Here is a 21,688-nt window from a genome sequence, read left to right on the forward strand (position 1 = left end):
TTACACAGAAGCAATTATTTTCCTTGCTCAACGTGTATAAAGAGCTAAGCTGTGCTCTAAGGAGGAGCTCAGTGCTAAAACATACATAATTTTCTTTCCTGGTTATCTATGTTACCGATCAAGAATAGTACTCTAATTGTAATTAGAGATAAGCCAGTTATGAAATAGAAAAAGGAGTCCGGCCATTAGCAGACACTTTCTGGGAAGCTCTTTTGCCTATACTTCCCAATTGACTGCTTCCTGTCACACCCAGGCTTATGGCGTTACTGAGGGTATAAATTGATTTGTGCACTCAGCCCAGCCAGGGCCAACATGAAGACACCCACAGTCTTGCTTTTGGTGGTTTTGATCTCCACAGTGATGGACACGGCCTGTCCTCTGTCTTCTTCTGGAAGTAAGTGTGCCAAGGGGATACAATCTAAGAGCAGGAGAGGACTCAAAGGTCAACACAGGATGAGACTCGGCTGCCACAGGGCAAAGTCTTCTGCCATCTGCTTAGAGCAAACTCCTTATGTCCTATAGGAGTGACCACTCTTTATTTCTTATCTTTCTGTCAGAGAGAGAGAGAGAGTTACCTCTGACAGAAGTTGGGTTAGAGATCAGAAAACCTTATGTAGTTTGGAGATGTGCCTTGAATGTGGGGGTCACAGGAGCCATTGCTCAGAGATGAAGGTAGGGTATGGTGGGATGGAAGAGGTCTGGCTATCACTACAGGGTTTACAGTATCTTCTCAGATGTGCAGAAGGGGCTGTGATGGTGGAAGGTTCTTTCTGCTGAGACTCTACAGGCTTTGGGGAGGGAGCACACTCTCCCACAGCCAGGAAACACTCAGGCCTCAGAGAGAACTGGAGCTGGTGAAGCTGAGGGAAGAGCCCTGGGGTGCAAAGGAGAAGACAGAATTAGCTGCTTTCCTGCAGGTGGCCAGGCTTTAAACCTCTAGCATCAATTCTCAGTCTTGTCTTTCCGACTGCTTCAGGCTCCATAAACATCACTGTGTATTTCAGGATTGCAGAAACCTGGAGCTTGTCCCAAGGTGCCCCCACGTGTTGTTGGAGCGTGTGTTCAGAGGTGCTCTGGAGATGATACCTGCCCTAGGAAAATGAAGTGCTGCAGCAATGGGTGTGGTCATGTCTGCAAACATCCTGTGTACTAGGTGAGTACAGGCCATGGTCTCGCTTTCTTATTGTTGGGACACCGTGACCAAGACAACTTAGAGAAGAAACTTTCAAACTCCTGCTCCTGTCTCCAGTGACACATTTCCTCCAGAGAGGACACACCTCCTATCCTTGCACATGAGCTCCAACAACTATGCACCAAAAATTCAAATATATAAGCTTTTGTGTGCCTTAACCATTCAAACCACCAAACCCTTTCAAGATATTTCCAAGGGAGGAGTGAGTTCTCAGGGGACTTTGGTGGGGCAGTCTCATGCTGCTTTGTCCACTGACTGCACACAAACATCTGGATGTGACCAAGAGAAAGAAACTGGAAGTAAATGGCAGCAGGACACTGGGCTACAGGCTCTGGGTCCTCCCCTCTGCAAAGATCCCCACAGTGACTACAGTGACACAGTCATATGACGTCACTAGGACCACATGGCCATAAACTGGGATATCTCACTGTTACCCTCCCCAGCACAGGAGTACTGACTCTCGCACAAGCAGGCTTTCCTGGGAGGGACAGAGATAATGAAGTAAATGGAAATATTCGTCCATTTGAATGCCTTCTGCAGTCGGTAGGCCTGTGCGGGATGACAGTAAGATGTAAATATAACTAGAGACACAGACCTTGGTGTCAGCATGAGCGCTGCACCAGACTCCACTAAGTTCCGATAATGGTGACCAGCTTTGCATGGCGTCAGGATGTGGGGGAGGAAGATTGCAAGAGTGAGATCAATAAGGAGAAAGTTTAAGTCAGCTTCCACGGAGCCCAGCAGACAAGGAAGGCAAGTTGAGAAGGTGGAAGATTTGCAGACCTTCCTTGGGGGATAGGGAAATGATTGCCCTGGAGAGCTGGGGTGTCTGAGGGTGGGGACTGTAGGGATAAGCCCCACCCATAAGGGGCGTGTTCGCCTCGGGCTAATGTTTACTGATAAATCTGCCGGGCGTGAACCCAGCAGCCCATTTTTCTGCTTTCCTGTTCTCCGCTGGAACCTGTGGTCCTCTAAGTCTATTTCCCCATTAAAGCTGTATATATTTTTATAGTCTGTCTGCATTCATTTACGTCGTTACAGGGGACAGGACAACAAGGCCACATCCAAACAATAATGAGCTGTCCATCATAGCGTGAGAACTGAACAGCTGGACCTTTCTAAACAGATGAAAATCGTGATCAAATTTGTATTGTAGACAGCTGGCAGCCCTAAGAAGGATGGATCGATGTTTATAAGCCTGACTGATGATCAGCCCCAGAAGATTCTGAATCCAAGGAGCCCGCCTGCTACTCCCTCATCCTAGAACTGCATCCTTAGAAGATACAAGCCTACAATGTGGTTACTGTTTCCTAGTCTTTGTGTTCAAAATAAACACTCCTTAGCATTCTCCTGCTGAACAGTCCTTCCCATGTGTGCATCCTATTGACTATTCCAATGAGCAGAGCCATCTCAGTAGCCTCCAGACAGTCCCATTAACACCTAGGTCCCAGAATAGAGGACAAGTAGTTTCTAAATAATCCTTCTTCCCCTGCTGTGTCTGTACCTACAAACATGGCAGAGGACATAAGAATATTTTCTGGGTGCATTCTGTGACCTTAAGTCTGCTCGACTAAACAAAATAAGTTAGTATGTACCCCAAGCAGGCCTGCTGGGGCTGCATTTACTGGGTCATGATTCAGGAGGAGCAGGAAGGGCTCAGGGAATTCCCCATTCTAAGGCAGTACAACCTTCTACTAGACTGGATCTCCTACTCCAGGAGCATGACCATGACCTCTGGGTTGTGGGTTCTGCTTAGCATGTTTCATAAGATCAGGCAGTAGGTTCAGGGGTTAATAGCACATGCTACTCTTTCAGAGGACCTGAAGTCAGTTCCCAACATCTATTACAGGTGGCTGACAACTTCCCATAACTCCTGCTTCAGGCATGTTGACAACTCTTGTTGCCCGGAGAGGGACCTTTGTTTGTCCCAGCCACCCAGCTAGCTTACACCTGAAATAACCACACAGAAACTGTATTAATTAAAACACTGCTTGGCCCATTAGCTCTAGCCTCTTATTGGCTAACTCTCACATCTTGATTTAACCCATTTCTATTCATCTGTATATCACCACGAGGTTGTGGCTTATTGGGAAAGAGTCAGCACGTCTGACCTGGTGGCTCCACGGCAGCTCTCTCACTCTATTCTCTTTCTCCCAGAATTCAGTTCTGTCTTCTCCACCTACCTAAGTTCTGCCCAATCAACTAGGCCAAGACAGTTTCTTTATTCATTATCCTATGAAAGCAACACACAAACAGAAGGAACTCCTACACCAAACTCTGATGTCCTCAGACACCAACCTTAAGTGCCCATGCACCCCACCCTCACCCCCATACCAGGGTTACAGCTCCAGAGGGAAGAGAATCCTGATTTGTCAGGGAGTTAAAGTGTCACAGCTCTCAAGGGAAAGGAGTCAGGATTTGCCTGCAGCTGTGAAGGAAGGTATCCTGGGTACCTACAGCTCTGGAGGAAAAGAAGAGGTCTCCTGACGTTTCAGGGATTCAGGCTCTACCTACAGCTGTGAAGGGAAGACATGCTGGGTACCTGCACTGCGAGGAGAAAGGTATCCTGACTTGTCAGGAAGTTAGGGTGTACCTGAAGCTGTGATCCAGTGGGGGATGCTCTCCCTGCAGGATGTGGCAAGCCTGCTCCCTCTCTGAGAGAGAGAGATTCTGCTCCACACTGGAGAAAGATTTCACCCAAAACTCTTTCAGAAGATTTTTCTGGGAAGCAGGAATCCAGGAGAGTGCCTGCCTCTGCCAGGATAGAGAAGGACAGCTGCCAACTGCAGAGGCAGAGGGGGTATATGGACCTTCTTAGGGCCAGAGATTTTGGGGGGGGGGTTGGTCTGATTTTGATCCCCAGGAGCGTGGACAATCTTAGATCGTCTAGATTTTCTGCTCAAGGATTGGTAGGTTTTCTGCTCAGTGATTGGTGGGTTTCATGTTCAGTTAGTCAAGGGCAGATTTGGCTCTGGTTTCAGGGTCAAAGTGTGTTTCTTTCATTGATCTGTTTTAGCCTCTTGGCTCTACTTTTGAGAGGGCCAGGATATCATACCATACCAAGATCCTAATAACTCACTTAAAAATTAGGCCTCAGTTCCTTCCTCTAGAAACTGAACAGGCAGTTTCTGAGGAAGCCATGGACTATGGACAATCAATCACCAACGCCCCTGATGGTGAAGTCACCAGGGAAACTTCAATACCAGATCTAAGCCAGCCTCTCGGTATCTCAAAGCAATGACCAAAACAGGGCAGATCCTGGGATTTGTCCAAGCCTTCCCAAAATTGCAGACTATAGCTTTAGTTTGACCCTGCTAACCCTAACCAATCAGAAATGTACTAGTCTGATTGGCACTCATGTAAGCCAATCCTAGATAGAATGACCTCACTTTCTTTAGAATTCCTTTAGCTGTGTATAAAAGGAGCCTGGAGCTTCTCTTAGGAACATTGTCATTTTACCTTTGTGTCCGGTGTGTGGCCTCTGCATGCTGGATCTCTCTTTTTTATGGTTTATTTAACTTTATTTTATGTGTATTGGTGTGAAGGTGTCAGATCCCTGGGACTGTATCTTCAGACAGTTGTGAGCTGCCATATGGGTGATGGGAATTGAACCCACGACCTCTGGAAGAGCAGTTAGTGCTCTTAACCGCTGAGCCATCTCTCCAGCCCTCACCGGATCTCTTTTTATCTCGAACATTAAACACTCTTGCTAATTGCATACATGTCCGGTGGTCTTTGAGGGACTTCTTTAAGACCCTAACAGTTTCAGGGTGAGGGTGTGTTTCTTTCACTGGCTCTGGTCTGTGTTTCTTTGGTTCAGGTTTCAGGGCCAACTTGTTTCTTTCAGGGGCTCTGGTTTTAGGGACAGGGTGTGTTTCTTTCACTGGCTCTGGTGTCAAGGCCAGGGTGAGTTTTTTTGCTTTGTTTTGTTTTGCTGGCTGACCCTGGTTTCAGGGCCAGGGTGGATTTCTTCGGATGGCCCTATTACCCTACACTAGGTCTTCTTTATAGCTCCTTCATCTGTCTAATTTTTGTTCACCACCAGGATCTGCCATCCTTCTGATCTCCAGTCCCTTCAGCCAGGCTGATCCTGCTCTTTGCTTCTGCAGCCAAACTCAACTTTACAGCTCTGTTTTCAAACAGGTGACCTGATGTGACCTGACCTGCAATCACCATAGCTTCTCCAGCCTCTTCTCTCCACCCTGGGTCATTACCTGTCAACCTAGCTTAAACCTAGATTCTTCTGTTTGTCTGCTCCTCAGGACTTCTAAAACCTCTTGAATTCTGCGGTGGTCTATTAACCCTTTACAGCCATTTCTGTAGCACATGTATAAGTCCATATGTACATATTGATGAAGCGGTATATTTACGGTGTTTTGTGTAATGTGTGATTGAGAGTTAGTATTGGTAATTCAGGTGGGAATAAAAGAAAGTGTGCTTGCATTGGCCAGGGTTACAAGGGAAAGAAAAACTGCCTGGCCAGTTTCTTTCATTAAAACTGGTATGTCTTAAACCAAGTGGTAGTGGCCCATGCTTTCAATCCCAGCACTCAGGAGGCAGAGGCAAGCCACTCTCTATGAGCAGGATGCCAGAACGATCTACAGAGTGAGTTCCAGGACAGCCAGGCACTACTCAGATAAACCCTGTCACAAAAAAAAAAAAGAAAGAAAGAAAGAAAGAAAGAAAGAAAGAAAGAAAGAAAGAAAAGAAAAGAAATAGTAAATAGAAAACAACTGCTGGATCTTATGAACTTATGGTTATTCCATAAATTATAACATTATAAACAAATGCACATGATTTGCCTTTGTTTCTGACATAGGATGCTCACAGCAGAACGGGAAAAGTTACAGGCACCAAGACTGTTTTCCTCAATCCGAAGGAAGGACTGGGAACACATGGAGCAAAGTTTGTGGCCAAACAAAGATCCCGGTCCCTGAGAAGTAACCTACAAAGACAACTCCAAAGCTAGCCACCTGATGGCTATGGCACCTGCACAGCTGGTGGCATTTTTCCACTACAGCTCTTTCTTGGGAGGCTATAATTGGGGCAACAAACGAGACAGGCACTCTCTTCAGCAACTAGGGATGCAGCCTGTTCTCCTGTGGCTCCCATCCCTCCTCTGCTTACCAGTGCAGCTTTCTTTCCAAAGTCCTGTCTTACAGAAAAGCATGGGTCTAAGAAGACCGACCATCACAGCAGAGCCTGCCTGCTTTGTACTGGCTAATCTTTGAGTATCCATCTCTTCCAGGGGAAACCTCATTGCCTACTTCGGCAGGTTAGAGGGGAATCAATTCCACAATTGTTTAGGGATCTCATCTATAGAGCTCCAAACGGCACAAGCTCCGTCTCTCCCAGAAGCAGGCTCCATACAGTCTTACACAACTGGGTGTCTGGGAACCCGCCCCCCATGGCCCTGATATTTCATGGTGGCCTCTCTGCTTCAGCTCTCACTCTGAGCTGTCCTTTGCTCACCGATTCATAAAGGGCTAATCTGTGCTGTAAGGAGGAACTCAGTGTTCAAACAGACTTAGATTCCCCCCTGGCTATCTAGCCTACGTATCAAGAAACAATAATCTAGTTGTATTTGAAGAGAAGCCAGTTACAAAATAGAAGGAGTCAGGATATCCGCAGGCACTTTCTGGAGTTACTTTTTTCTGTACTTGCTGATTGCTTGCCTCCTGTCACACGGGTGCTTCTAAAGTTGCTGAGACTATAAATTGGTGTGTGTGTGTGTATTCAACACAGTCAGAGTCAACATGAAGACATCCACAGTCTTGGTTCTGCTGGTTTTGATTGCCTGTACTCTAGATTCTACCACAGGTAAGGTGCTAAGGAATGACAGGCTGAGAGTAGAGAGGACTCAAAGGTCACCAGGGCCTGAGACTCGGCTTCCACAAGGGAAAGCCATGTGCTTACTGTGTGGATCAAAACTCACTTCTTTTGACCCTTATGAGTGATCATACCACATTTCTTATATGAGAAAGAGAGAGAGAGAGAGAGAGAGAGAGAGAGAGAGAGAGAGAGAGAGAGAGTTGATCTGACAGAAGCTGGGTTAAAGATCAGAAAACCTTACCCAGTTTGGAGATGTGCCTTGAATGTGGGGGTCACAGGAGCCATTGCTCAGAGATGAAGCTGGAGTGTGGTGGGATGGTGGAAGGTTCTTTCTGCTGAGACTCTATGGGCTTTGGGGAGGGAGCACACTCTCCCACAGCCAGGTAACACTCAGGCCTCAGAGAGAGACTAGAGCTGGTGAAGCTGAGGGAAGAACCCTGGGGAGCAAAGGAGAAGACAGAATTAGCTGCTTTCCTGCAGGTGACCAGGCTTTAGACCTCTAGCATCAATTCTCAGTCTTGTCTTTCCGACTGCTTCAGATTCCATAAACATCATTGTGTATTTCAGGATTAGAAAAACCTGGAACTTGTCCCACGTTGCGCCCATTTAGTGGTGGAATTTGTGTTGTGAACTGCTCTGGAGATGATTCTTGCCCTAAGGATTATAAGTGCTGCAAGAATCCGTGTGGTCGTGTCTGCAAAGCTCCTGTGTACTAGGTGAGTACAGTCCAGGGTCTCGCTTTTCTATTGTTATGACACGATGACCAAGACAACTTAGAGAAGAAAGAGTTTATTGGGACCACAGGTTCAGACAGGGAGTCATGACCTTCGTGGTGGAGAGCATGGCAGCAGGCAGACAGGCATGGTGCTGAGCAGTAGTGGAAAGCTTACATCTTGACACAAAATCATGAAGCTGAGAGCAAGATAACTGGCAATAGTGTGGGCCTTTGACACCCCCAATCCTCTCTCCAGGCCACACCTCCTATACCGTCCGCAAATGTGCCAATAATTGTGGACCAAGTGTTCCAATATATATAAGCACATTGAAGCCATTGCCATTCAAACTACCATATCCAGTCAAGGTATGTCCAAAGGAGTAACTGAGTGTCTAGGGGACTTTGAAGGGATAGTTTTATGTTGCTTTGTCCATTAACTGCACACAAGATTCTGGATGTGTCAAAGAGAAAGAAACTGGAAGTAAACGGCAGCAGGACACTGGGGTACAGGCTCTGTGTCCTCTCCTCTGCAAAGATCCCCACTACAACGACACAAGTCACCGTGACAAGTATCACATGGCCATAAACTGGGATATCACACTCTTCCCATCCCCAGACTAAGAGGGCTGATTCTCCCAGAGAGCAGGTGCTCAGGGGAAGGAGAGATAGGAAAGTGAGTGGGAACCGTCATCCATTTGAATACTTTATATGTCAGGTAGCAAGTGGTAGAATGGAGATTAAGCGGTAAATGTAACTAGTCTGGAGAATCAGCCCTGGGTGTCAGCATGAGCGCTGTACCAGTATCTAGTAAGTTCTGATAATGGAGACCCGCTTTAACTGAGGAGAGGCAGGAGAGATGCAAGCGTGGAGATCCAGCATGAGAAAGCTTAAGGTAGGATACACAGAGCCCACTAGACACGGACGGCAAGTTCAGATGGTGGGAGACAAGCCAACCCTCATGGAAGATGGGAAAATGATAGCCATGGAGAGCTGTGTTGTATGGAGGTGGGGGTGAAGGTGGGGACAGGACAACAAGGCCACATCCAAACAGTAATGAGCTGCCCAGCATAGCATGAGGGCTGAGTGGCTGGATCTTTCTAAACAGATGAAAATCATGATCAAATCTGTATTGTAGACGGATGACAGACGGTGGAAAGATGGATTCGATACCCATAAGCATGTATGTTAACCACCTCTGGAAGATTTTTTTTCTGAATCCACGGAATCCATGCCTGCTACTTTCTTGCCCTAGAATTGTACCCTTAGAAGATGAAAACCTATAATGTTGTGATTGCTTTCTAGTCTTTGTGTCCAAAATAAATGATCCTTAGCATTGTCTTGTTGAAGATTTCTTTTCATTTGTGCATCCTACTGACTATTCTGATTAGCAGAGCCATCCTGTAACCTCCAGAGTCCCATGCTCACTGAGCCCACAGGATCCCAGCAGATCAGTACAAATTAATCCTAAATAATCCCTCTTCCCATGCTGTGTCTGTGCCTGCAAACACGGCAAAAGACAGAAGAGTATTTTCTGGGTGCATTCTGTGACCTTAAGTCTGGTCAAGCAAACAAAATGAAGTGAGCATGTCCCAACAAGCAGGCCTGCTGGGGCTGCATTTACTGGGTCATGATTCAGGAAGAGCAGGAAGGACTCAGGAATTCCCTATTCTAAGGCAGTACAACCTCCTTCTGGACTGGATCTCCTACTCCAGGAGCATGACCATGACCTCTGGGGTGTGGTTCTGCTGTTCATGAGTAAAGAGGTAGGGGAGCTGGTTCATGTCAGTTCCTGACATCAATAACAGGGACAACTCTCTACAACTCCAGCTCAAAGGGGATCTGACACCTCTGACCCCCTCAGACAGCTGTACTCATACATGCATATTCATACAGCCTCACCCCACATAATACATATAATTTAAATTAGCTTTTAAATCATTAAGAAGCATGGATTAGAAGAACCCATTCCTGTCTACATTAGGTGTTAGAACTTAAGTGAAATACCTCCAGGAGTCTTGGGCCCTTCCCTATCCTTCGAACCCAGCACTGGTGCAGGGAAGGGCTTCTGCCCCTCCCCTGGCCTTAGCTGGATGCCTGCAAGCCGTGTTCAGGTTTGATTGCCCGCTTCCCTCAGCATTGCTGGGGTTTATAGAGGATGGCTACAAAGGACTAGTGATGAAAAAGTAAACCTTTCTTTTTCAGGGGAGAATCTCCCAGGAAACATCTAGCCTCTGTTATCTTGTCTAGGTTCCCTGATATTGTCCCCCAAAGTTTGGTGTCCCGTGTCTGTCTCTATCACAACACTGCTCCTTCACCTCACAGGGCTTCTCTTATAACTGGAAGCCCTGTGTCTCCTTCTGTGTAGTTCCCTCTAGAATGCTTGCTCTGTCTTCTCTCTGGTTCACTGGCTCTGTTTCTTCTAAAGCCTCTCTCTTCACGTCAGTTCTGATTCTCAAGTGTCTTGTTTTTCACCCTCGCAGAGTTCCTATTTTGCCCCGAGAACTCACCCCCTTGTGGCTAGTCATATGCTGATCCCCAGCTCCTTCCTAGTGACACCATCTGGGGTTGGGGGGACTGCCCACCCTACGGAGTAGGACATCTTGTCAAAGAGAAGGATATTATCATCTGGGCTCATCTAGTCCCAATTTGTCAAGCACATTTTGTTCAGTAGATGACTCTGTATCAGGAAACTTCTCTCAACCTCTTCCAGTTGGGGTTCAATCCGATAAATAGGTTAAAGATTAATAAGAATGGCATCGTTGTGTGTGCTTGGGGATTGCCTTGCCAGCTGCAAACCTAGGCAGACTGCCAACGTGATAGCTCAGAATCCCTTGGCAAGAATGCCTTTACCACGGGAGCCTTGGCTCTGCCCTTCAAGCATCTCCGACTCAGTCTCCCCATCCCAGCTTGTCTAAGCTGATTTCTCTTAAGCTTATTGCTTTTGGATTAAATGACTGTTATGCGATATGGTCCCAGTCACATCTAGATAAACATTTGAATGCTAGGCTGTAACATAACTGAGTTGGTGCACAAAATTAATCACCACAGTGCCCCTGACTGAGTGCATCTCTTCTTTAATAACTGTCTCCCCTGGGTGCTATATCAGCTAAATCTCAGCATTAGGGAATAGGGAGATGGGAAATGGAAGAGACACACTCTCCTTAGACATGGTAGATCAGCCTCCATCCATCATAAGTCTCTCCTGTGTGTCTAACTATGTTTTGTCATTCTGACCCATACAGGACTGGTTTTGTTGGACTCTTCCTTCCAACAATAATCTTCCTGGGACAAGGTGCAGTAGGAGAGCACAGAACATGACCCTCCAGTGTGGCGTCTCTCTATGGTCCCATCCCTTTCTGTACCAAGCTGAACACCTACCCCTCGCCAACACAATACACCAGAGTTTCTCTTCAAGAGTCTTGTAGTCTTTCTGTTCACTGCAAAAAGCTTCCAGAGATACCCGAAGAAGCTAAATGTTGCCTTGTGGGGTAGGGCTGGGGGGGGGCAGTGTTTCCTTGCTAACTAGTGACTTTCTGAACGATTGTTTATTTGTGTGTATGCGTGTTTGTATAAGCACACGCCACAGTGTACATGCAGACGTCAGAAGGCAACTCACGGGTTGGACTGACTGTCAGAATGCCTGGGTCACAAGTGCTTTGTCACCTAGTGGTCCACATCAAGCTCCTTGGATGTCAGTGGCAGGATTCCAGGATCCTAAAAAAGGAAAGTACAGACCTCCCCATGCCTCACTTGCTCTGAACATCTCACTGCTCATTAGACAAAAATAAATCATCTTCAAATCATACTTAAAAGAACAGCTAACCAAATAATTCAGTGTTTAGATGCTATGAAAGGGAGAGTCCGGTAAAGAAGTGAGTTTATAGAGACACAAGGGCTCTCTGTGGGGTCTTGTTTTCCCCATTTAGCACAGGAGGACCCTTTTCTACATTTGTTTAATAGATAGTCACAGTGTGGAAATGGGATGGGCCTGTGACTACTGATGTTTTGGAAATTACTGCATTTCATCTACTGCTTATACACATTTCTTCAAATCTAAACATCTTTAAAAATCAGGATAAATGGAGCCGAACAGTGGTGGCACACACACACCTTTAATACCAGCACACGTGCTGGGGGAGGGGGGCAGATTCTAGCAGATCTCTGTGAGTTCAAGGCCAGCCTGGTTTACAGAGCGAGTTCCAGGACAGGCTCCAAAGCTACAGAGAAACCCTGTCTCAAAAAACAAAACAAAACAAAAAATTTAGGATAAATCTTGGGGTAGATGTCAGGTCACAGTTTAGTTAGCAAGCTTTCATTCTTCTTAATTGCACAGGAAATGGTGGTACTTCTAAAAACTGATTGTTTCTTAGATTCAGTGAAATCCAGTAAACCTGACTGGCTAATTGACTGTAGGGCAGGCCGTTCCAGATTGTTCTCACCTGGGCATCAGTCCAACTTTTGGGTGAGCTCTCCTTTGGTTCATAGGGAAGGGACCTGGCATCCAAAGTCTCTCAAAAAGCTTAGAACTAACTTTCTTTCTTTCTTTCTTTCTTTCTTTCTTTCTTTCTTTCTTTCTTTCTTTCTTCCTTCCTTCCTTCCTTCCTTCCTTCCTTCCTTTCTTTCTTTCTGCCTGTCTTTCTTCCTTCCTTCTTTCCTTCCTTCCTTCCTTTCTTTTTTCTTCCTTTTCTTCTTTTCTTTGTTTGTTTTTTGTTTTTTTTTTTTTTTGAGACAGGGTCTTACTACATAGTCCTAGCTGTCCTAGAACTCACTATATAGACCAGGCTGGCCCGGAATTCACGAGCTCTCCCCGCCTCTGCCTCCCAAGTGTTGGGATTAAAGGCCTGTGCCACCATGCCTGGCTCCTAGAACCTTTTATAAGGGGTGTTTGGCATTTGTCTAAGGTAGTGAAGGCTGTAGAGAATGACAACACGGTCCTCACTAGGGCTTTCAAGCTGACTACCAGCCTTGAGGACGGAAAGAGCGGTTCCCTGGCGGCCCGAGAGTTAGCCTCCTTTATGGAACCCCTCCTACAGAGAACGAATTCACTGTTGGAGTGTTTTTAACAGGCTTGCCTCAGGCGTTGATTGAACATTGAGTGTTGAGTTCAGAAATGGGGCTTGCTGGGCCCTGCAATCCCAGCATTTGGGAGGCTGAAAGATCACAAGTCTGGTTATGTAGTAAAATTTTATCTCAAAAAATAAAACGTAGTAAACAAGTCATTAGTGTGTAAGTGAACCAAACAAGAGTACTGCTTGTTTTACTGCCTTTTCTTTCCTTGCTATTTCCTTTTCCATTTCCAGCTCTCATGTCTGTATGTATAGTTGTTGGGAATTTAACTGAACACTCATATGCAGGTCTGTGTAACCCCAATGTCCTTTTGCCCCAGTGGACTTGGGAAAAAACAGTAGCATTCTCTTTGTTCATACTTCCTCTTGCTGTTAGTATTTATCACCTCCCACTGGAGTCCATTCCTGTCCATATACTTACATGCATGTTTTGAGCATCTCTAACGATGTACCAAGGATTACATAACCAGACAAGGTCAGCTCATGTCATGCCAACGTAGCTCCCCATGGGCAATCTGCTCACTGAAGCCATTAGTGTCTTGAGCCTATCCCTTTCTTTCCAGATACTCTCAAACATGCAAGACTCTTCAAGGACCACAATGCACTCATTCTTATCAAGCCTCACTCTATAGAAAAGGCATAAGAGAAACCATACTACTGTCGCCAAGAGAGTTCAGAAGGGAGTGATGTAGGTGGGCCTTCTGTCTATGTGTTACTTCTATTGGTTAATAAAGAGACTGCCTTGGCCTTTTGATAGGGCAGAAAATTAGGTGGGTGGAGTAGACAGAGAACAGAATGCTGGGAAGAAGGGAAGTGAGGCAGACGCCATGATTCTCCCACCCAAGAGGGACGTAGGCTAGAATCTTTACTGGTAAGCCACCACCTCGTGGTGCTACACAGATTATTAGAAATGGGTTAAGCAAGATGTGAGAATTAGCCAATAAGAGGCTGAAACTAACGGTCCAGATGGTGTTTAAATGAATACAATTTGTGTGTTGTTATTTCGGGTGTAAAGCTAGCCATGTGGGAGCCGGGCAGAACACAGCCCGCCGCTTCTCACTACAAGGGAGGCATTGGGCTAGAGAACATAATGGATTACTTCCTCAACCTCTCTTTTGTCTGTCTCTAATCCAGCAGTCAGGCAGCTCTGCCACGTACTCTCTGGACTTGAATGAGTCCAGAGCAACAGAGAATAGACTCCTCTGGAAGGAAGAAGGAAGTCCCAAAAAATGAGCAGAGCCCAGCCACAGCACCTTGCGCAAAAGGAGAGGTAACAAATCAGGTGTGATGTCTGCACCCTCAGTTTGTCCCCAGCCTCCATGGGTTAAGTTTGTAAGGCTGTGGAATAAGAAGAAAAACAGACAGACTGAAAATAAGTTTTCTTTCAACAGTGAAATACGGGAAATCTCTGGAGCTCAAGATGCCCCTGGATTCTCTGCAGAACCCTGCAAACGCCTGGCCACTACAGCTCCCAGCACAAGAATCAAGACACACAATTGGAATCAGTGGATGCCCAGCTTGGAATTCTGATTTATTATAAATTATGTGTACAATCAAAATTGCCCATGTCACTCTGTAGAGACTTTACATTGTCGAAAACTTGTGAATGGAGTTGGGGGAGGAAGAGTGTAAGAGCACTCTTTGTATTATCTCCAAATAACTTTCCTGTAAATCTAAAAACTGTTCCAAGTAAAAGCTTTGCACCCATAGACCTATGAGGGGCAGGTATTTCCCAGGGGTGCTTCTCAATGATAACAAAGCCAAGCCTCCAGGGCTATGGCATGGATTAGGTGGTTAGACAGGGAAGAGTTGACTCTTGCCTCTGGCATTTTCATCTTGGGTAGCCTCATCAAGACGAATGTGTTACCTAAAATTCAACCCCCCCCCCTTTTTTGTTTGTTTGTTTTTGTTTGTTTTGATTTTTTGAGACAGGGTTTCTCTGTAGAATAGCCTTGACTGTCCTGGAACTTGTTCTGTAGACCAGGCTGGCCTTGAACTCACAGTGACCCACCTGCCTCTGCCTCCCAAATGCTGGGATTAAAGGTGTGTGCCACCACTGCCCAGCAAGTTCAAACCTCTTAACAAATAGCCACGTGGCTTGGTGGCAGTGCACTTACCTGCTTCAACCTTAAGCACCAGGTGTGGGGGGAAAAAGAGAAAAAAATCATTGTTTCTTCCTTGGGGGCTTGTTGCTTGTTAAATGGAAAACACTGAGACTGTTGACTCTAACCAGGTCTATCACAGCATAGGATCCTGGAGCTGAAGATAGCACCTGGGCTGTAAGACACTGAGAAATCAGAATGTCAGCTAGACGATTCCTTTCTGCCCACCAGCTCTCGTAGAACTGGGAGGCGCTATGCAGGCTGTTGGGGAAGAAAACTCAACAATAGTCATATCCGGCTGCAGCAGTGACCTGTCTGGCAGGCATGCCCATCAGTACACCAGTAGCGTGACTGCTATGGGGACAGCCAGTAGCTCTCTGGTTGCATTTGAGGCCCACGCCTCAGGAGGGAACTCCTGTCAGACTCTGCAAATCTTATGAAGAACCCATGGATGAGGTGATATAGGCCCTTGTGGGTTTCTACAAAAGCATAAAGGCCAAATAAATGATCTAATAAGGACAGTAAAGTAACACAATTAAAACAATAAAATAGGCCCAGGCGGTGGTGGCCTTTATTCCCAGCACTCAGGAGGCAGAGGAGAGCAAAACTTTGAGTTCAAGGCCAGCCTGGTCTACAGAGTGAGTTCCAGGACAGCCAAGACTACACAGAGAAACCCTGTCTCGAAAAACAAACAACAAAACAAAACAAAAAACAGTATCTAATACTACAAAAAATACTTTTCTGAAACTAAATGCAGACATTTTGTTTGATGATTGAAGTTTGCTTGTGGGACTGGAGAGATGAAGAAATGACTCAGTGGTTAGGAGCACTGACTGCTCTCCTAGAGGACCCTGGTTCAGTTCCCAGCACCCACATGATAGCTCATAATTGCCTGTAACTCTCATTTTAGGGGATCGAACACATTCACACAGACATACATGTAGGGAAAAAATGAAAATCTGGGGCCTGTAAGACGGTTCACAGGTTAAGATGCGTGCCACCAGTCATGATGACTGTTCAGTCCCTGAAGTACACATGACAGAATGAGAAAGCTAACTCCCGCGGGTTGTCCTCAACCCCACATACACACTCTAAAGACCCGCATCCAAACACGCATGCCTCACAATCACCTGTAACTCCAGGCGTGAGGTGTCTAACACCCTGTTCTGGTTTCTAGGAAGTACCAACATCTGTGTCATATGCACACACAGTCACATTCATATACACATAAATAAATAAATCATCAATAAAAAAATCAGCTCAATCAAAGGCAGCATCTCCAAATTCAACATAAGAAAATGAGAGAGAGGAAAAGCCCTCGGGGATGAGGAGCCATCTGCTGAAGCCACTGTCAGCCGTCCATCATCCGTGTTCCCGCGTTTCAGAAATTTGCACTGTATCAACTCCCAAAACGTGCATAAGGACATACACTGGGCAGGCTCCTGTATATTAGCGTGTTCATGCCGATGAGTGTCTTAGTTCTCGGTCCTCCCATCATCCAGTTGGTGAAACCCAGGGGACCCCCAAGAGCATGCTCACATTGAACAATTTGCTAGAAGAACTCACAGATCTCAGAAAAGTCACTACATCCATGCTCATGGCTTTTATTCTTAACTTCAACCAGCTACACATAAAAACTGGCAAAGAGAAGAGGTACCTAGGCCAAGATCCAAAAGGCTCCGGGCAGAGAGAGCCCAATCATCAAGTCATATGGACATCTTTTTTTTTTTTTTTTTTTTTTTTTTTGGTTTTTCGAGACAGGGTTTCTCTGTGGTTTTGAAGCCTGTCCTGGAACTAGCTCTTGTAGACCAGGCTGGTCTCGAACTCACAGAGATCCGCCTGCCTCTGCCTCCCGAGTGCTGGGATTAAAGGCGTGCGCCACCACCTGTCTGCCAGTGATAAGGTATGGTGATATCCGTGGAGTGCCAGCCTGGGAGGCTCACCCTAGTAGACTCCATTCTCAGCGGGAGGCCATCTCTGGAAGTTTTTAAAGAACACCCATACCCGTGTCCTTGATTCCCATTCATTAAATCAGTCCCCTGGATGTCTCCAGCTGTGTAACATGCTTAATGGCATAAAATTCACATACTCACAAAGTGCACAGGTTTGTGTGCATCCACAGCTTGGGCCAGCCAGCAGCACTCTCGAACACAGAACAGTTTGACAACTCCAAAAACCTCCATGACAGTTTAGGGAGACATCAGCCACTCTTTCCTTCCTTTGGCCCCAGCATGGCCTAGAACTCACTGAGATCCACCTGCCTCTGCCTCCCAAATGCTGAGATTAAATGTGTGAACCACTACCGCCAGGCTATATTTACTGTTTTAGATGGCGTGCGTTTTAAAACTTCAGCTGTGTTTATGAAGTATGCACTTCTTTTTAGGAGTGTTTCAAATTGTTTCTTCATGGCAAGGAACCACTTCCAGGGAAGAAAAAGAATGAAAATGTATTTGGCACCCTCTTTGTGCTAGGTCTTTCAAAGACATTATTTTGGTCCATCTTAAAGACTTTTTAGATTGTTGGAGGAATTCTTGCATTGGCGCCTGCCCATCTCTTCCTTCAAATGTGTTAGGAGAGTCTTGGCGGCTTGGTCCGATCTTTGCTGTGGCTACCTGCGAATTTTGCATGCAAATGGATGGAAATAGAAAACACTATCCTGAGTGAGATAACCAAAGGGCAGAAGGAGGGAGAAGTCAGGACCGCGACTGCGAGGGGTTGTTCCACCCACTGAGACAGTGTGACTGATCTAATGGGAGCTCACCAAATCCAGCTGGACCGGGACAGAACAAGCATGTGATTAAACTGGACTCTCTGATTGTGACTGACAATGGGGGCTGACTGAGAAGCCATTGATAAAGGCACTGGAACTTGTTTTTACTTCATGTACTGGCTTTTTGGGGCCCTAGTCTATTTGGATGCACAGCTTCCTAGGCCTGGATGTAGGGGGAGAGGGCCTTGGGCTTCCCACAGGGCAGGGTTTCCTGCCCTCTCTCAAGCAGGGAAGGGGAGGGAGGAGGGTGAGTGGGGAATGGGAGGAGGGGAGGAAGTGTAAATTTTTGGATGGAAAAATAAAAAAAATGGGTGATGTGAAAAAAAAAGACTTTTTATGACGTAAATATTCATAACACCCCAGTTTACAGGGGGGGGAACCAGAAACGGACCAACTGCCACTTCACTGTGGTTGCTCTCAACTGCTTCCTTGAGTCATTTAAACAACACTGCATTGACCCCGGGAGGGCATTGTCAGTACAAAAACAATTTTAAACTAATTCATTCAGAGTTTGAACAACTATAAACTAAACAAATCAACGGAAAAAAAACAATTAACAAATGTCCTCAACCAAGCAGGCTCCGAGAACACCAGCCAATAATACCATACAGCAGTATTTAGAAGACAGGAAAGGGCCAGATAGAAACAAGGCGACTAAACTACGGTTTACGGAGTCTCCAGCAAGTGTTGATGTTAAACCACACACCAGTAAACTGCAGCTTCCAATAGGCTTAGTATAGTCGCTTGATCCGAATTAAGGGCTTCATCAAATTGTACCTAGCAGCCCTTGTCTCCCAACTGACCCTGAAGATGAGTGTAATGGCCCCTTCTGAGGAAACAGAACCTGGCGTTTGGCTCAAGAGCAAAGGTAGGAATGGTGGTGCGGTCCATTGCGCCATCTGCTGGCTGTTCCTGTGCAGAACGCGGGACTACCTGTAAAACTCACCTTTCCGCCCTTAATCAACACACCTTTCCTAAATACATACCACTCTTATTTCAAACGCAGAGAAATTGGGCCTCAGAGACATGTCACATGTGTCCTAAACCAAAAAGTTTATGAATGGCCTAGCCGATGTCTTTGCTTCCCAAACCAAAACTCTTTCCTGCAAACCATGCTATCTCACCAAACACAGCAACCAGGAGAAGTCAGTGTCTTCCTCTTTCTACACTTTCCTCTAAGCTGTACAGAACAAAGCAAAAGACCCAGCTTCTCCGAGCAGCGACCACAAATGGGAGTGGCCGTGGCTGCCCCTACCGACTTGTTCACAGCAAAGCTCTGCATTTGGGCCCATTTCTTCCGTTCACATTCACCTTTTCCAGCTCTGAGCAAAGACAGAGAAATTCTTCTCAGTGTGTCCTCTTCCTGGATGGTTGGACGTTCTTCCCCCACTTCCCTAGCCAGGGCCCCAAAGCTACTATACCCATGAGCCTCCTGACATGGGCAGTGGGGACAGCTATCCCTGGGTTGTCGTCATTGTTCTAGTGTGTGGGCAAAAATGGCCCCTGGCCCCACACACTTGGCAGGTGTGAGGTTTCCTTTTAAATCTCGCTTTGGAATTTTGGCTGGAAAGTTCTGCCCATTCTTTCTTAGCTCTTTGCTTTCATGTAAGTGGTTTATGCCCTCGGGATCTAGTTCTATACTTTTTGGGTCAATAATACCTATTTGCGGGCTGGAGCAAGGGGCCCTCTCCCCACAGCAGAAACTGAACATATGGGGAACCCGGAATTCAGTTCCCAGCACCCACCTAGAGCAGTTCACAATCACGTGTAACTCCAGGTCCAGGGGATCTGCTGCCCCCTACTGGTCTCCGTGAGAGTCTATATTCACAAGCACGGACCTAGACACAGACGCATGCACAATTAAAAGTTTTGAAAAACAATAAATCTCTTTTTATAGGCTACTCATTTTATAGGAATCTCATGACAAATGGGTGAATCTCGATGTGAACCTTTATCGGGAAATGGCACGATACTGTTTTGGAAAATGGTAGGGAAACCACACGGGGAAATGAAAGTGAGAGTTGCCTCTATCAGCAGACACACCCTTCATCGAGAGGGAGCGTAACTCATATTGGAGAGAACCCACCATGTTTAGTGTGCTGTGTGTGAAGCTCAAATGAAATCCCAGCAGGCCAGCAGTCTTCTCCTCTTGCTACAGGTTTGGATAGCATCTGTTCCAAAGATTCCCGTGCCTTTATGTTGGTCCCCAGTGTGACGGTATTGGCATGGAAAAGGGAATCCATGGACTTTAGCTAGGTCAATGGAGTACCACCCTCATAATATATGTCTCATGGGCGGGTTGAATCTTACAAGGGTGGGTTAGAATTATCTAGAATGGGTTCTTATAAATGTGGGTGCCTAAGCTCTCCCTTCCTGAATTACCACGTGATCGCTCCCTCCTACACAGCGCCAGGATGCCATCCACTTTTTGAGGTGTTCACCAGTAGCTGATTAGACCACACCTAATCTTAGAACGCATGCTTCAGAAATTATAAGCCAAATAAACCTTTTTTAAAATGAGAACCATTCAGATTCAGGTATTTTGTGGTAGCAACAGAAAACAGACTAAGACAAGGCTCACTGACAGTACTCCATGCAAACCCACAGCACCGACCCTGGATACAGTTATGAGTTTTAATACCTCTTAAAACTGCCTCATAGAACCTTTCATAATTTAAGAACTGTTGGGAAAGCCACACAGTACACTATTCTAATGCAGGTGATTTTACTGTCTTTAGAGGTTTGAGAAACAGTGTGAAGTTGCTCTGTCCTATTCGATGTTTATAAGGGATACGCAGCCTCATGTAATAAACTACTTTCCCAGAAAGACAGGAGTCATCGTAGGAAGAATCAGCAAGATTGCTTGTTTGTTTGAGACAGGCTCTCATTTTGTAGCCCAGGCTGGCCCAGAACTCACTAAGCAGCCCAAGCTAGTCTCAAGGTTGAAACAATCCTTCTTCCTCCACTCCCCAGGTGCTGGGACGATTGGCATGAGCCACCACACTTGCTCACCATCCTGTTCTAAGGTTATACTTCTACTAGGCGTTTTCTGATTTTTTTCTTTTGGGAGGTGGGGGGGGGGTGAGGCAAGATTTCATGCAGCCCAAGCTAGCCTCAAACTTATTAACTTTACTATGTAGCTGAGGATGACCTTGAACTTTTGATCCTCCAGCTTCCAACTCCCTTGTGACCTGTCATATGCCACACCTACCCATATGAGCTATTTAAAACAATACATCTAAATTCAGGCCTTAAGGAAGGATTCCAATTACTGTAACCCACCGACAACTGCCTCCTTCTCATACCTTTTATTTTTCCCACAAGAATAAGTCAATCGTAATATAGTAACTGTATGCTATAATATATAATTATATTGTGACATATGTTAAAGTTTTATCTAGGACAAAGACATTATAATGTCGAGTACAATTCTGCTCAGCTACAGACAGTGAAGCAAACTGTGTCCCATGTAAACATTACAGAACTACTAGTTGCCGGTTGGCCAAGACTGTGGTTCCCCTTCATGTGGTTACTAAAAATGCAACGGAAATCTAGCTGAATCCGGGTGAATCCCCTTGCCCTTCCCAAAGGAAAGAGCTAACTCAGAGCCACCATTCTCAAATATGAGACTCTCTAGGGGTGGCTAACATTTTAATTTCTCAATGAATGCATATTTATCCATACTCACCAGAGATAAGTCAGAATCTACAGAAAAACAAGATCTTAAACCAAGCTCTAATGCCACCAGCAGCAGAGCTTAACTTGCTGGGCCATGTGATTCTTACTTTCTTTCCGGTTGTACAGAATAATCACATGTGGTTGCAGGTTATGATTTTCTTAGTTTTTTTTTACTAGTATGTATTGAACCATTTTCTCACAGCTGCAGCATACATTGGCATTATTTACAAACAATTTACTTTTAAACGTAGGTGCACGCACACATTCGCAGACACACACACACAAATTTATATTAGTGTGTTTTATTTTTCCACCACAGATGAGTTTTCTGAT

General features: G+C 45.8%; 1 protein-coding gene across 1 annotated transcript; it reads left to right on the forward strand.

The window, feature by feature from the left end:
- The first annotated feature begins 312 nt into the window (after positions 1–312).
- Positions 313–1,153, forward strand: LOC130877042 (WAP four-disulfide core domain protein 18-like). The gene is made up of 2 exons (XM_057773954.1): positions 313–394; positions 1,005–1,153. The coding sequence occupies exons 1-2, from the start codon at positions 313–315 to the stop codon at positions 1,151–1,153; spliced, it is 231 nt and encodes a 76-aa protein (XP_057629937.1).
- The last annotated feature ends 20,535 nt before the right edge of the window (positions 1,154–21,688 follow it).

Source organism: Chionomys nivalis, chromosome 7, assembly GCF_950005125.1.
Source record: "Chionomys nivalis chromosome 7, mChiNiv1.1, whole genome shotgun sequence".
NCBI lineage: Eukaryota > Metazoa > Chordata > Mammalia > Rodentia > Cricetidae > Chionomys > Chionomys nivalis.

Coding starts and splice junctions, on each gene's coding strand:
- LOC130877042 (XM_057773954.1), top strand. CDS start 313: ATGAAGACACCCACAGTCTTGCTTTTGGTGGTTTTGATCTCCACAGTG. Junction 395..1,004: donor TCCTCTGTCTTCTTCTGGAA/GTAAGTGTGCCA, acceptor TGTGTATTTCAG/GATTGCAGAAACCTGGAGCT.